This window comes from Acromyrmex echinatior, chromosome 8 (assembly GCF_024713525.1).
Source record: "Acromyrmex echinatior isolate Ae372 chromosome 8, ASM2471352v2, whole genome shotgun sequence".
Taxonomy (NCBI): domain Eukaryota; kingdom Metazoa; phylum Arthropoda; class Insecta; order Hymenoptera; family Formicidae; genus Acromyrmex; species Acromyrmex echinatior.
Genome location: NC_141859.1, coordinates 2,709,181 through 2,726,798, shown reverse-complemented (window position 1 = coordinate 2,726,798; position 17,618 = coordinate 2,709,181). Strand labels below are relative to the sequence as shown.

Sequence of the window (17,618 nt, the reverse complement as noted above, 5' to 3'; positions counted from 1 at the left end):
CTGCTTAATTGCCCAGATTTGCTTTCACTATGATTCACTGAGTTTGCCCTAAGAAGTAATGACCTAAGAAATTCTTCCGGACTAATATAAATATAATGCATTATCATTTCAATCTTATGTTTCGAAGAAACGATCGATATTCTAAATTTTGAGATTTCAGTCGCAGACTACCGACGAGTCGAGTCGGATCGAATAGCCTCGCATAAGTTGCTCTCGTAGGAGCGAGGTCGGGGGGAGGATCGTGAGGTTGATAACAGGGTCAACTCGGTATATTACGCGTAAGAAGGTCGATACGTATATAATATATGTCGTACATCGTCCAGTCGGATACTTACGGCGCTGACTTTCCGCACTTTATTGGCAGCGCTGTGGTTGTTGATCTGCTTGATGTGCCTCTGATCGCCGATGGACTCGATCGAACGTATGCTCATCTTCTCCTTATTGTTGTCATCATTGCCCTTTTCCTGACCGACGAACAGCTCGTAACTGTGACACGAGAAATCCGACGGGGATTTGACGATCTGATCCGCAGCCTCCGCGGCGGCGTCTACCGCAGCGGCTGCTGCAGCGGCCGCAGCTTCCCGCGCCGCGAGTTTGTTCTCCTTTGCTATTGCAGCTTCCTGAGCTTCCTATTAACATTAACATCAATTCGTGTCAATTTTTTTTATTTACTCAACTCATAAGTCTTAGATCTAATTTCAAAAAATAATGAATTCGTTTCTTGTAAGCGCATCCAGAAAATTTTTGGGAGGGATTTTTTATAAATTTTATTATAAATATAGTTCTTTAACATTACCATTATTATTATTACATATAAAATAATATAATTTTTCTAGAAAAAGAAATTTAAAAAATCAGATAAGAACATAGAAAAAAATCTTATATGAGAGTGCGGGTTAAGTATTATTAAAAATATGATATTGAACTAAAGTTAAATAAAAAAAAAGAGGAATGATAAATAAAAGAAAAGAGTCAAAATTAAAATTGTAGGTATTTTTTATAATTAAAAAATTAAATATAATTAAAAATTTGTATTAAAAAATTTCCCCTAGACATACCATGTTAAGGAAGATTTTTCATGAAAGAATGCGTGCTTGATGAAACAGACAATTTTCTTTCAAAATCGACTCTAGTCTCACTTACCCTCATAGCTTCTTCCTCGGCGGCTTCTTCCTCTTCAGCCTTCTTCTGCAACTCGTCGTATGACATCGCGACAATAGCGAGGATCAAGTTGACGAGATAGAAGGATCCGAGGAAGATGATCACGATGAAGAAGAGCATGTGCCATGGTCCGGCCGATCTTAGCACCAATTGATACAGATTCTCCCAATAATCCTGAGTCATGAGACGAAAGGCGGAGAGCAATGCCCAACCAAAAGTATCGAAGCTCGTGTAACCGTAATTCGGATTAGCGCCGAATCCTTGTAAACACGTGTATCCAGGAAGGCACTGCCTATATTCGGAAAATGTTACTGTTTCATGTGTTCTTCGCATCACACAATATTGCAAATATATTTCCGAAAGAATTTTTTTCATGTTGTCTCTCTCTTTCTCTCTCTTAATGGAGACATTAATCTTAAATTCGTTTAAGCTATTATTAATAAATGAAAACAAGTTATTAACTTACCCCGCCCCCGATGAATTTCCGCATAAAGGTATATTTTTCGCTTCGTCAAAGTACCAATTAGCTGCATAAGAGAAATAACGATTTAATAATTGAATATGCAATTTAATAATCGTTTATTGGAAATTAATTTCAAACAAGACTATTATCTTCATGAAACAACCAATTAGTACACATGACTGTAGTTACCTTGCATGAAACCCTTTATAAACACAGTTTATATTTAAAAATGTACTACTGAAATAGTTGAAAACCAATCTAGATGAAGTCATGACGGATCAGACTTTTAAAATCCCGTCAAATCACAAAAACACTTCAAGAAATGTCGCAAAGACCACACTTTTAAAAATTCATAATGTCAAATTATACCTAATTTAAGTTTTTAATCCTTTCTACAAATCACCACTATTTCTATTCAATATACTGTTAATTTAATTGTGTGATTGATTCAAAATCAATCAAGTTAACTCAAGAAATGTATTAAATTTGACACAAATTTAATTTATTATTTACTAAATGTATACATTTATATAGATTCTTGTTGTTTAAAGCTAAATGTAATTCAATCTAAAACGAATTGATTTACATTTTGACACACATGGAAATTAAAATCAACAAAAGGTTATTTAACTCAAAGAATTGGATTACCAAGTTTTTTTAATATCTAACAGTGTAGTCTCTCAGATTGACATTCCTTTTTTTACATGTCTCAGATTGTGTGCTTTTGAATTAATTTCACGAAGAACTGTGACTTACTTTCGTTATTATTGAATCGCGCCCAACTCTCATGGGTGAGATTACCCCAGGAGCCGTCCTCAGGAAAGTTCTTTATACACTTTTGCGTGAGAACCCCCATGTAAATCTGAAGGCCCATCAGCGCAAAGACGGAGAGGGAGAACATCGTCAGGATTATCACATCGCGCAGGTTCTTCACGGATTCTATCACAGCGCCGACAATGGTTTTCAGACCTAGACAATGAAAACAGAATGACAGTAGGTTCGTAACGTGAAACATGCAGCAACAGTGGCGGCAACCTAGAGAAATTCAGTTTGTCGTGCGAGAGAAGTGGTAGTTCAACTGAGGCAGGCATAAAATACGGGATGCGAAATGAGTATCTCTTTCGGAATACTCAATAAAAAAAAGAAAAAATAATTTTCAACGGTAGGGAAGAACATTACGATGCACGCGATTTTACGGATAGTGACATGAAAACTTGTTTGACCTTTTGGTGCTACTCTGGATATGGCGCGTAGACTTTTTTTTCAGTGTTTTTTTTTCCATTGCTTATACTTAGCTGTTTTATTAATAAAAATACATACGTTTGCTTGACATCTTAATAAGTTCCACGCTGAGCTAATTTTGAGTGGTTTGATTCGCGGTATTTTTGTGTGCATTTCTTTATGTTTGTTAAATGTATTTGATAATTAAAAAATTACAAAAATTATTCTTAAAAATAAGGAAAATTTATTATACTAATTGCATTACATATCATAATTATGTATCGTATAATATAAAATATATTTTATAACTACGTTTCTTTTTATAATCAAAATATCAAACGATCTGAACAAAAAAATCTCACGTTAATATCTAGTATTTCCATTGAAAAAAATTCTTTACAATATATTTATATTTATGAAGTTATAAGCAATTAAATTGGATTGGTATATCATACCCAAATATTTCGTTTTCATAGAATAAAGGATTAATTTCATATGCAGACGAAAGATTTGTTTGATATGCAACCTATGAGATAAAAAAATGAAAGGTCTTCAGAAGCATATCTTTCACAATAAATCGTCTTATATGAAATATACGATCAAATTTTCTCTGTCTTCATCCATTCAAAGCAATTTCGTGCATCGAGTTTGACAGTTCGTTTCGCAATCGGGATCGAACGAAGATAAGGAAAAATGGGAAGAAAGCAAACCAATGTGAAGGGAATCAGATTCGTTGAGGTGAATATCGGACGGATGTATATATTGTAAGAATACCAAGTGACAAACGGGGCAAATGATGCGAAGGGCGATATAAGCTGCAATGAATGGAAGTGTTGTAGATATGTGATGAGATACGGAAGACGATACACAACGATCGCGACAAGTGTTGTCTAGAACCACTATGTATTTGCATCTACAACCACTTCTATACTCTAAGCATACCTGGTACAATAGCGACAGTCTTCAAGGCTCGGAGGACTCGAAATGTCCTGAGAGCGGCAAGGTTGCCTAGATCTATGCCCATCGTCACATAACTGCAATACACCCGAACATCACACACATTACAGTGATACAAACAAAAAGATAAAACAAGTTAAAGAAGATCAGGGCGGGGTTACGTAGTTACGCAAACGGTTACTCGCTACTTTTCCTATTTCCTACCAAAAAATCTGCACGAACTGTAATGTGTATCGTAAGGTAGCTATTACTGCATGCACGATTCAATGTAACATGCCGTACATAACTTGCCACGGGTTTCGAGATTATTTTTCCAGCATATTTCCCAAACTCATTTTCTTCCGTCAATAATCTTTCTCTCTTTAAAGGATGTGATTAAATTAACATATATTTAATTTGCAATATCATATTAGTCTTTATTTTAAAAAAAACTTTTAAATTTTTTTACTTGAAAAATATCTAGTAACTATATTAAAAAATTTCAAGAGCTTATTCTAACGAATACTTTTATAATTCTAATAAATATTCTTGATTCTTCAAAGGATAAAAACTTTTCCAATATTGGTAATATTTTCTTCCAAAGTAAAAAATAGATAGACAATTATTTTAGAAAAATGGCAATGTCTAAAATACTATAATCAAGGCTATGATAGATTATTGAATCTCGTGGCACGCGATCTTGGCTATGTTACGAGCCGCAGTAGAATACTCGCTTATCGAGTGAAACACACGTATCGATCATCTATGAACAATTACTGAAGTAAAAATGTATGTATATAGAAATGTACTAAACTACAACAATTAATCAAATGACTTATCGACTCGACATACTAATGTCTAATCAACGTATTACGACGAATGGCAATTAAAAACTTCTCTTTAAGATCACTAAAAGAAATAATACTATCCTTATCTAGATGAACTAATTTAGATACCTAATATATATATAAGTACACCCCAGAGTATATGCGTGTATGCACGTTCGTGTTTGCGTGGATTGTGAGGCGTAATGAACGAAGATTGAATTATATCATATATAAGTAGATAATCGATGCTACGGAAATCTTACGTTAGCGTACTCAACGGATCTAGCGGAGAAGTCTACTGTCATAACCTGGAAAGATCTAACTTGATACTAATTAACGTTTTGGATTAACTCATCAGTACGAATTTTGGTCTTTTTACACGGAAAATTGCCAATTCAATAATTGCCACGATCTTGATTGCCGTATTTGTCGTCGTGACACACTTTAGTAATTTATTTCTTTTTCTACTCTATTAAGAGCCAATTGATTCATTTAATTCGACACTGTTAAAATAATTTGTAAATAGTTTTTAAAAAAGTTATCGTATATTCTAGAAATTATTATTATTTTAAGTTTTTGTAGTTCGAAGAAAATAATTAAAGGCACGAAATTCTAATTTTCATAATAACATTTCTTGTTACGAGGCCGAAGTAATTAGCACGATGTACAATTTAATAAAAAGATTAAAGCGATACTTTTATTAGTATCCACAGAATCTCCACGACTTTTCTCGACAAAATGGCGACAATCCTTTTGCCCATTGTACTCTACCGTTTTTTTTACTTCCCTTTTACTTTTCTTTCTTCTTGCCTTTCTCTCTTTAAGAAGAATAAGTTTAACTACTCACGCTAAAGCTATAACTACGAAGTCGAGCCAATTCCATGCATCTCTAAGATAGGTAAAAGGCTGCAGAATGAAACCCCTCGCCATCACCTTAACGGCGGACTCAAATGTGTAGATGCCCGTAAATATCACTCTGAAAACAACAAACACACCACTCAGCTTTTTAAATGCGTCGTACGTGATTCTCTCTCTACCATCTAGCCCGTTTAAAATCACGCTTGAACGATACTCTCGCACAAAAATGTGATCATACTTATCGTTATACTTATCGTTTCCACCGTACATCTCATAATTATTTTTTATTCTCATTAATTATTACAAATATGTTTACTGTTACATATTTACAGTAGGTAAATTTTACAACAGTAAAATCTATTAAACTAATCTATTAAACTCAAAAACATGCAAGTAAAGAAATTACACATTTAATTAACATGATCACTTTTGTTAGCGAGACTGATACGCATCTAAACTCGGCAATAATCTCTAACATCTATTTTATCCTATCAATAATCTATTGATATCTATTGATATCTCTATTTCATTGTATAAATTAACTACAATATACTCGTATTTCAGGCACGGTGCATTTCGTGTACGCAAACGAATTATTCATAGCGCGCGATGGATCATGAATGTACAAAATGTAGTTTATCATACTTACAATTAGCACAATAACAATTCTTTATTAAATGTAACAAATAAAAACAAGATAATGAAAATCAGATTTCCGAATCTTCAGTTATATTTGATACTTACAATAGTTATTTATCTCGCTGTAAAATAATAAAATTTTACGAATCGTGCTCCCAAATTTTGAAATAATCCCGGAAATGATATTTAAAATTTTAGTAAACTGCATGTTGAATCGTTCGCGTGATTTGTTGCCCGTCATCTAGTGCTATCTCTAGAGAGACTAGTACAAAACTTACCAACGGAATACAATTTATCACACAGTCTCTACTCATATATTAGAGCTATAACATGTAGAACATTTCTTGAAATATGTCTACTAGATAAATGATCACGTCGTAAGTATTTGATAAAATTCTTTCTAGCTAATTAGATATCGAACAGCTAAACAGCACAGTGAAAATATGAGCTAAATTTTTAAAATAAATAATCGACGACGGATTTGCAGTTTAGGTTTAGACTAAATTATATAAATTTACAATCATTTATAATAATAGGCTTTAAGTTGGACATGTATTGTCTCTATCATTTAAGAAGTAAGGAATTTTTGTCTATTTACTTCCTTTCTATATTATTTGCATTTTCAAAATACAACGATAAAATTTGTGGTATTGTTTTCTTCAAATATCAAATATTTCAAAAGTTGATAATTAAAAAATAACCAAAAAATTAATAAACGGGGTCTAATTAGATGATAATTAAATATCATCATTAAAATGAATAATATTAAACGATACTTAAAGTGTACGATAATTACTTTTGTTGTAAACATTAATTAGTTAGTGCTAACGATATTTTTTTAATATGTAATCAATTACCTTGAAATACACTCTTTTAAATTAAAGTATCATTTCAAATTGATAAAAAAAAACAAAATGCAAAATACTTATATATAATTTTGCAAGAAATAATCGTAGAAATATTTTAAAAATATTTCAAAGTTTAAAGACTCAAAAAAGTTTTTAACTAGATTCTAAAGATTTTTTTAAATACTTAAAAGATTTAAAAGTATTTCTTAAACACAGTGATTATTTTTCGCAAAGTTACATAAATATATATATATATATATATATATATATATATTTTCTCTTATATTTACTATCGATTGGAAATAATGAATATTTATTTTTGTTGAGAAATGTATTGCTTTATCCCAATCTCTAGAACTTTTAATTAGAGTTTCTTCAATAGTTTCATTTCTAATAAGAATGAAAAAGCTTGGCTTTCCGCTTCTTGTAAATATTCGCTTATTCATCCTCGTCGATATAATCACGATTCGCAAGTAAAGATGAAAGATACTCACTCGGTGGACTCGATGGTGGGCGTGGTGGGCATGATCATGAGTACACAGTTAACCAATATTGTAGTGATGATGAAAAGGGAGAAGAGCGGGTGAACCAATATATATATGGCCACACGCCGTATAGGGTTGAACGGGTCGAGCATCCACATCGCGTCCGTCGCTGAGAATCTGAATACATCCTTTCCCCTGCTAATGACGACGAAGGTCTACGAACAGACGTACCATAAAATTTATTCAGTCAGATATTACAAGTATAAAGTGCAGAAATAGAGAGTGCAGTCATTTAAGAAAGTCAGCTTTCTGCTCATGGATTTAATTGTGTTTTAAAAGTAGATTAAAATTTTAACATTAATAAAAAATATGGTTTTTAATTAAAACCCGTATTAAAATAATTATCTCGGTTTAGATAAAAACAATAAAATTTTCTGGACAATAATAATATAAAGTCAATCATATAAGACTTAAGAAAAAAATATCGATCCGCGAAAAATATATTTTTAAGATAATTTATGAGTAATTTATTATGAGTTTGCGCTTGTAAACTCAAATTATAAAAAGATCTTGATATAGATGTACAGCTTTTAACGCACCATTATAACCGTAAAATAGTTACACAAAGCAATTACGAGTTTGAAAGTCAAAGTTTGAAAATAGCTGCGCCAGATGCGGTCATAGTAAACGGCCGCTGTTAGAGAACCTACTCTCTAAAATTCCGTATCTCGCGAAAACTCAGTTTCTCTAAGAGAGTTAAACTAATTAGTACATCAATGCCAGGTACCCTTTGATTGTGGTAGAAGCTATCAATATCCTCGAGAGGTGTGGAGGCCAACTCGGGTGGAAATTCGTTGTGCAGTCGGACCGGGATCGACGCTCCCTGCTCAAATAAGGGATCCGGCTGAGGACCTTCGTCCTCGTCCTCGTCGTCATATCGTACCTGCGAACGAGATGCTCGTAAGATTATCCCAATACGCGTATTTTTTTCACCATATCATTGTCACGGTATTTTGCTTGAACAAAATGATGTTTAGATCTTCGTAGAGAAACATTATCGCAAGTAATCAAAATATAAAAGTATATCTTTATAATTTTGAAATTCTATTAAGAGAACAAGAATTATTGATTGAAACATTCCTTTTTTCGAAGCGAATATGTCAAGGATATATGATGCCGGTCTACAGGGGAAAAAATTGATCTTGTACTACTTATTATATGTTTTCAATTTTGTAAAAATTTTTTTCTGATACGTTTCATTAATTTCACAATTGGAGCCGCGTTTCATATGAAAAATCAAATTAGGCCATCGCATATATCTCATTTCATATTCGAGCATAAAAAGTAAAAATAATCGAGCAATCGGTGATATAAATATTTCCAAAATATCGATTTGTTCGATCGTAAATTAAGTGGACAATAGGAGCTGTATGCACAGTTGCATTCTCCCATTCGACGATAACGTGCCGCGTAATACAGAATGTAATACAAAATTAATATTCAAATATTTCAGCAATTCTTCATTATTCATTGCACAAGAATGTATAACGCGAAAAAAATATTACGAAAACATATAAAATAAATTATTACGACTATGTTTCCCAAATTTCCTTCAAATATTATGTATATACATTTTAATACTATATCTATATACTTTCGTAGAAAGTATAAATTATTTAATTTTTAATTGTTTTGTTACTAAATATTGTTAATTATTAATTTTATTGATTTACGTTTACATTTAATATCTTGATATACAATACTTTTATTGGAAAATATTTTACGCGAGATCTTTTTTTTTTTACATAAAAGTGATTTTAAAACTTGCATTTACGATTGCACCTTGTAATATCGCTAGAAATATAAACTTGACCGTATAGAAGGACAGAAATCATATGGCATCGTGTTTGACTTTCGCATGTGGAACGCGAACGTGAAATATTCAGTGCCGTCGTATGAATATTGGAACAAATCGCTTCTTTGGAAATATTCATCCGCGTACTTTTCTAAGTGCACCAGTTATTCATAACCCGCTTTTAAATGAGCTCAATGCGTTGCACCGCATCGTCGTTGCCTGTGCATCACAAAACAAAATCTCAATCATGTGATTCAGTGAAAACGGTACATGTAAGCGTATTGCGTGCGATATAAGCTGTCACGTGTTCCGAACGAGTGGAAAATCTCGTTTTCCTCGGAATAGTCAGATATCCCAAGCAAACTTACTGAGTCCCGTGATCGCTGATAAAACTCGAAAAAAAATTATCATATTAATTATTGCATTTTAGCTAATAATTCGCCACGACATTAAGTCACGACAGTGTGAAAGGCGAAGCCAATATGCACTCTCTAAATTCTTTGAAGTAGAATCTTTAAGAGTGACATTTCACTCTTCAGGATGACAATTCACTTTAAAAGTTTTAGAGAGTAGATATACTGATATATTCACGCTACAAATTCGATCGGTGCTAAAAACGGGTCGTGAACATACGAACCTGAAGAAGGTCCACACAATCTGCTCGACTTTGGTCCCTCCTACGGCTCGAATCTCTGGCTTAATCTTAATTAAAAGATACTATTTCCTATTTTTGTACTATGCTCACTCGTCTGATACTAATTTGTCTAAACGCTCTAGACACAAAATAGCTCTATTCTACCCTCTATCCGATCCGCCGGCGATCAGTGATCTTCATCTATTCAGGATACAGTCGCGCACAAATTGATATAAAAGCGTATGCATGGCAAATAAATGTCTCGACCGAAAATAAAACGCTCGGTATATTTCTCCCTATGGGCCCGGGAATACGTTCGTATTCTACGTTTACGCGCTTATGTAAATTTATGCGCGGTGAATTTAAGACCTTACTTAACCACTAAACTAAACGATCCGTCGCCGACGTGTTCACTTCGCAAAAACCGCAAAATGCGACAAAATCCCGCAGATGATGGATGTGAGATCTCATTCAATCTCACGGTGCACTGATGTATCTCAATTGCGGTTCCTTTTGGAATTACGTAATTAAAAAATTTTAAACAAGTGTCCTACACCTAAATCCAAGACTACGCTAAAATAATATCAGTGTACGGACTAGATGACTAGATCTAATTGTAAAATTGCCCAAGCCAAGTGCCCGCCGAGCTCTGAGCGCGAAAGCTTTAAACTCGTGCTCGTGCGTGCCGAAAGTTTTCGAAACTCATGGTCGAATCCCGAGGGTAACCCAATTCGGGGGTCTGACCCTCGTACGTCATCAGATTCGATCACGAGACCGGAAGAAGCGTACAAGCATAGTGCGCGAGAAACCGCGGGAAATCGAAGCTCTCGTTCTAGCTCTCGCGAACTTGACTTTCCTCGAGTGTACTTCGAATAACAAACACACTGAAGGCGCTGACGGGGATTACGATTGTTCCGAGCTGTCTACGATCCGCCAGAATGACAAAGTTCTCTCTCGTTGTAGAACTTTCTATTATCGCGACCAACTATAAATCAATACGATTCCGGAGGATGCACCGCATTATCGCCGATCGTGTGCGACTCGCGCGCACTTTGCTCCGAGGCAGCTGCGACAGTGCGCGCTAGTTCATTAAGAAATTAAAAAAAAAAAAAAACGGGATGAAGAAAGATCAGCGTAAGCATTGCACGCGTATGGCATACGTCTGTGTAAGCATTACTAGGCGACCGCGACCTCCGCTCGAAATATTTATGTCGTACTGCGCATCTCTCGTATTGCCACTTCCTAGATGTTTCTCGACGGTGGAATTTTTCAAGACCGCGCTCGTATATCTCGACAGAAATTACGTATTTTTATTTATTGCTTGACGCAAATATGTATACACGAGTCAGATACATTTGAAGTAGTCTTTAAAATCAGGTTTACATCAAAAATTTAATGCATCTTCAATTTGTACTCCTTCAATTGCGTGATTGACCCTGGGATTAATTGTGACAGTTTCATCAATAAAATATTGATTCGCGTATCATAAAGAAATTTTGGTACATTTGCGAGATACATAGATAATTCATCTCTCAGACTATTTTTGATGTTTACAGCAACCGAGAATTTCGAACGTCGCACAATTGTCTCCCGTTACAATTGATCCCAAGCTGTCTTCTATAAGCGTGTAAAGCACAGAGATTCTGGAAGCAACAAATATTTCGAGGGAAAGCCGCGCGTTAAAGCGTAAGCACAGCTCGCTTTTGATCGTAAGACGTCAAGACACTTTGCCAAGGAACGTGTCATATATTTGCAAACAACCAAGGGGCAATATACAGAAGCTCGCTGCTTTGTGTCGCGTGTGTGTGTATGTGTGTGTGTGTGTATGTATGATATGTGTATGCGCGCGCGTGTATGTGTGTGTGTGTGTGTGTGTGTGTGTGTGTGTGTGTGTGTGTGCAAATTATGAAACTTTATTATCATATTCTCGGCCACGATGTAACATCCAGAAGAAGGGATATTCGCGATAAGAAAGATACTCGACATTGAGATATCATGAAGGCGAATCGCGCGCGTACCCACTAAAAATAGCCCCCGAATTAATTAATCAAAACGTTTCAATTCAATGCCTCGTGGATTAAACTTGCACATCTTTGGTATCCGGTCGATATATCGATTTGGGATAATGACGCTCGGGAATCAATATACATCGTGGCACGCAGAAAATCAGGGATTGAAATCTTTATGACTGCGGTCGTCTAAGCTCAGTGATTTTTTTTTGTTTAAATCAATCTTGACATTCGAAAAAGAATCAGATTTAAAAATCGCAAATGTTTCCATCGAAATTGTCGCGAATAATTTATCAGAAAAATTATTGCCGCTAGAATAGTTTGCGAAAGATAGCGATAGATTTTAAAAAATTTACTGGAAATCTTTTGTGCTCTAATTACTACACCGTTACTACATTCAATCGCCTTTCAATTTGTTCTTTATTGTTTTAAAAAATATACTATTATTTTATTTTATAATTCAAAAGGAACAGTACTAAATGATTCTCTGAAAGAAAAGATTTACATATCAAAGATTAATAAACAAACAAAGAAACTAATAAAATTAAAATGATCCGTAAGCCAATAATTAATGTAAAATTGACTGTGTAAAATTCCAATATAAACGCAGCTTCGAGTATGGTGTGAAAGTGTGGAATCGTCCGTGACTATTACCAATATCGATTCTTCTTCGACATTCGCGTGGAACTGAAAAGTTCATTATTCTTGTTTTCAATCCCTGCACAAAATGTGAGCAAGTATTGTATCGTATGTGTGGCGTTGAGCAGTGAGTGAGTGACGCGTGTCTAGTCGATCGATCGGCCAAATGCTGCCGATAGTGAGGAAAAATCGTGAGATCGTGTGCGTGTCTGTTTGCGCACGTGTTCACAGTGTATATACATATGTGTGAGAGAGAAATATATATATATATATATGTATGTCGACGTATATGACGTGTACATGTGCACGTGTGTATGTTAGTAAGGTAGAAGAGTCGGATGTGAGATAGAGAGAGCGGTATTACTTAGCGTGACGTAACGTCTTACTTCTTTTTTCTTTTTCTTCCGTCCATAACCTCCCTGAAATTGGAGAAATGGAGAAACAGTCGTTACACACAGAGATACAGAGAATACGGGGGATATCGGTGAATGAACAGAGTAGAAAAAAAAAATAATATGCCAATATATGCTATAACAAGGGAGATTGCGATAAGATGGCTCAGTCCGTAGCTTTTGGAAAAGTAAGAGTTGAATCGGGCGACTTTAGAAAAGAAAAATGGGAAAAGAGAGAAAGAGAGAGAAAGAGAGAAAGAGACTAAGGGGAGATAGATGGCAATAAAGGGAGGAGAAGAAACACAATGTTACATCACGACATTGACGTACGACAGGAAAATACACAGGATCAGGCAATCCGGAAAGAGGGTTTCCAAGCACATCAAGCTTGATCGGGACTGGATTAACTGCTGGGAAAATACAGCTTGTCTTCGAAAATAATTTTCACAGAGAGCTAGAACCCGTATCATTATCAACTTTTAAGCTATTTTAAAAAGTTTTGTCGTGAAACATCCTTTAAACGTTTGATTAAATAAAATAGCTTCTGCCGCAATTAATAAAGGAACGAAATAATTTATTCATCTAAATAAGCCAGTTAATTCACTTCGTGATATATTTTTAAAAAATGCAAAAATAGTAAGCGAATACATTCTTAGATGTTAAGATTCATTACAGAAAAAGAAAGAGTGACGATCGATGATAATCCAGTCTTGATCTCGCTTCTCTCTCGTTCTCTCCTTGACCTTTCATCGCTGGAGTATAATACAAGGAGGCAATAAAAGGAGAAGATTTGCTCCTCTTGCGAAAGTAATTTTCAAACAGCGCGATCAATGTTGAACGATAGACGTGGAGGAGGACGAAGGTTAATAAATAAATCCGCTCCTTTTATCGATGTTGCTATTATAACCATGAGGCAAATTAGGAGCGCTAATTATAAGGATGTAAGGGACTCATTCGTTGGATTTACATTAATACGCTCCACCGTGATAATCATCTCCCATCGCGTGGCACTCGCGCGTTATTCATTAACGCGAATGCAACGAAGAGAGAGAGAGAGAGAAAGAGAGTGGAGGTAGCCACGACACATGAGCGATATATTCACGCACATAAAAAATATGTATATGTATATATATTTATATATATGTACGTATTTATGTATAAGTAGGCACAGAGAGATAAGTGGCACTGCAGACATCGAGCTTCGTACGTGACATATCTTTCGTAACACACACAATACATTACTCGACGACAGATATATGTATGTATAAACAAATGAGGTTAAATAGTCGTCGGGTAAAGAGATAGTTACATCCTCACTACGTTAGCGATAGATAGATCAAGCGAACAATCAAAGGGACAGTCGAATGAATAAGGGGAACAAATGAATCCTGTTGCAATTTGACATATGTAAGAAAAGAATGAACAAGAAAGGGTTTCGCAAACGATGCTACAGCTAGGCATAGGAAGGTTAACGATAAAGCGGTATTTGCAATGAGATTTTAAGGCGCAAGAGATCTTAAACTTTAATCCTTAGGCCGTACGTAAGAAGTTGACTAATCATAATAACGAATGTGATGAGAATAATCGATTATCATTGGTTAATTTCTTTACAGTTTAAGGCTTAAGGCTTGAATTTTATACCTTAAAATCTCAATCTTGTAAATGCCGCTTAAGGCAGCTCATACTTAAGATTAATCAATTTAAAAAATTGCACTTTCCATTAAATATCAAAGAATGCATCTCTTAGAAAACAAATATATTTAAGTTGAATACTGCAATCTAAAATTTTTTAAATAATTGATGTACCTTTATCTGAAATTTCCGTTGTTTGTTTATTCAAATTGATTTATTTTTATATCAAATGCATTGGATAAGTATTATCGTATAACTCCTGATGTATTTCAAAAAATATTATCCTTTTCATATTCTATTTATTCTCAATTTATTTTGTTTAAATGCGTATTTATTTTATTAGTTAAAAATATTATTTTTGCTAAAACGTTCTTAAAAAACATTTTAATAAAGATATTTTATAGGAATGAATGTAACAAAATCTTAAGTATGAGTAGCATTCAAAATGCAAAACTTTTTATTTAGCACATTTATACAAACGCCTGTGGGCGCAATAAATGGCTGTAGTACATATTGGTATAAAAGAACCGAATTTTTGAAAGCTCTAAGATGATCTGTTGTGCAATAGGATTTTCAAATTAAACGAATGTTATATCTTTTTCGTAAAGACTTGTAAACTTTTATTGTTACATTGCTCGTCTCGTATGAATAGATATGTACACATGAATATGTATAAAGAGGACAGTAATTACACAGGAAAATTAATTGATCGCACAATCGAGCCTGGCAGGAAAATTAGCAGCGTCAGATAAATATACCCGCTAGCGTTAATCAATATATGACTAACTGAAAAATTATACAATAACAACAAACTCGAAATAGCGATACGAGTTTGGAGAACAATAAGCGTATGTATGTACAACGAACATTTACGCAAAAGCATATTTTTTGGAATTACCAATATGATCTTTTTACAGTTCAAATAATATCTCTTCGAGAGTTCCATGAAATAAGGATCGAAATGCCTGAACGCGATCGTCATGGAACGACCACGTAATTTATTTGGCGCTACTTAAGGGGTATCCTACTGTATACGCACATGACGAATTATGTGTCGATGTAGTTAATGCGCGAAGAAAATTAGAAATGCGCGGAGAAAATTAGAAATGCGCGATCGTGCGACGAGCGCATACGGCCGCGTTCATACCTCGCCTTCCGCTCTTTTCTGCTGAAGCTCTTTCTGCCTGGCCTCTTCCTCGGCAATGCGAGCCTCGATCGCTGCCAGGGACTCCCGCGTGAACGGACGGAACAAACTTCTTTCTTCCTCTGATATAGAGTCAGAATCTTCGGACATTGTCTAGGCTGCGCACAGCTGAGCCACCTTCCTGCGATCAATGAAAAACGTAACGTGAGAATAATAAATGGGAGAAAATGGATAGGAAAATACTTGAAAGAAGAATGAAAAAGATATTAACACAAACAAACGATAAAAGAGAGAATTTTACAATTCAGAAAAAAATACCAATAGCAACGTAAATCAAGATTGTTAAACATTAATGAAGAAGGCAATACTCGATCAAAGCGAGTCTTGATGATAATAATATTTTATATGAATTTTACAATGCCTGATAATATTTTGAATGAATTTCCTATTCAACCAAACTACAATGCCAATTATTTCTCTTGAAATATACAGATTTAAACTGGAGTACTCAATATCACAAATTAAATTGACGAGCAATATAATATTACTGATGCTATTGAGCATCTTTAATCGCCAACAACATAGGATCTTTAAAGACAGTGAATTATAATGAATTAAATCTGCAAAAAAAAAATAAGTAAAATACAAATCGACTTTTATTCGAAACTATTGAATAATTATGAAGAAAAAATAAATTGAAGAAACTGAATATATGAGACATGAAAAATTATGTGAAAAAATGTACTAAATTTTAATAAATATTTATTTGAACAGTACTAACTAAATATTTATTAAATGTAAACATATATTTATCTAGTGTATCCAATAATTTGATTTAAGTATAATTTTTTTTAATAAATATTTATTTACTGTAAGTAAACGTTTAATTGATACTATTGAAACAAATATTTGTTAAAATTTAGTAAATTTATTTTATGTACAATACAAAGATGACAAAAGTGAAGTTTGATCCATCGATGGATTGGACTCACTTTTGATCGGTGCTAACAGTTCCTGAAGTGTAGTGTGCGCGTGTCCCACGACGCGGGGGGGTAGTAAAGTTGCTGTTGCGGCTGACGAGGACGACGAGTCCGGTGCTGAAAGCGGCGTGACTTGCCGGCTACCGGCCGATTCCTGGGCGTCGTCGATTCCGGACGCGTCGTGCCGACAATGCGGTCACACGACGCCGTTACGTACGGTCGGACGGATAAGGGCGCTCCGTGCAGCACGTCGATTGCCGATCTGCCGCTACTCTTGCTCTCCCTCTTCTTGTCGATCGCCGTCACGCGAGTACTGCTGCTGCTGTTGCTGCTGCTGCTGCTGCTGCTGCTTCTGCTGCTAATGCCGTTGCTGTCGCTGGTGCTACCACTACTTCTAGTTTTGTTCCTGTTACGGATGCTGCTCTTGCTGCTGCTGCTCCTGCTCCTGCTGCTGCTGCTCCTGCTGCTGCTGCTGCTGCTGCTGCTGCTGCTGCTGCTGCTGCTGCTGCTGCTACCTGAATCTCGTTCCAACGAAATGGCGACGAGAAATGACGAACGCGCTGCGGCAGTGCGTGCTATGTCGGGGACCGTCCAACGCGAACCAAGATTTTTCATGTCCGACCTAAGAGGAGTCGAGCAAGTGCTGCGTTGCGATAAGACCGAAGATATCGTAATCCCGATGTTGTCAGGAGAGTGCAAATGTAACAAATAACTAGTTGGTTTCGTAGAATGACATTATGCCGCTGTGTTTTCGACATTTTCCATAGTACAAAATTGCAAAAGTTCAATGGTGGCAGATACAATTTTAAGCATAAGGTCATATATCCAAACTGACGTAAGTCTTAATTATAGAACGTGATTAGCGTATTTTTCTGAATATTGCGAGGCCTCGTTA

At 35.2% G+C, this 17,618-nt stretch overlaps 1 protein-coding gene across 16 annotated transcripts in view; it reads right to left on the bottom strand.

The window, feature by feature from the left end:
* Positions 1 to 16,875, bottom strand: part of para (sodium voltage-gated channel paralytic) — a 54,904-nt gene extending 38,029 nt beyond the window's left edge. For 9 of the 16 annotated variants that reach the window (XM_087408620.1, XM_087408619.1, XM_087408621.1 and 6 more), the window contains exons 1-11: positions 16,736 to 16,875; positions 15,747 to 15,924; positions 12,962 to 12,994; positions 8,226 to 8,381; positions 7,448 to 7,653; positions 5,456 to 5,584; positions 3,788 to 3,879; positions 2,381 to 2,593; positions 1,628 to 1,688; positions 1,144 to 1,453; positions 336 to 629 (exon numbers count right to left, since the gene is read on the bottom strand). In XM_087408620.1, coding sequence (XP_087264746.1) covers positions 336 to 629; positions 1,144 to 1,453; positions 1,628 to 1,688; positions 2,381 to 2,593; positions 3,788 to 3,879; positions 5,456 to 5,584; positions 7,448 to 7,653; positions 8,226 to 8,381; positions 12,962 to 12,994; positions 15,747 to 15,893 — 1,641 coding nt within the window. In that variant the 5' untranslated portion in view covers positions 15,894 to 15,924; positions 16,736 to 16,875. The remainder of the gene's footprint in view (positions 1 to 335; positions 630 to 1,143; positions 1,454 to 1,627; positions 1,689 to 2,380; positions 2,594 to 3,787; positions 3,880 to 5,455; positions 5,585 to 7,447; positions 7,654 to 8,225; positions 8,382 to 12,961; positions 12,995 to 15,746; positions 15,925 to 16,735) is intronic. The other 7 variants (XM_087408624.1, XM_087408631.1, XM_087408627.1 and 4 more) reach the window with 1 other exon arrangement.
* Positions 16,876 to 17,618: the final 743 nt, after the last annotated feature.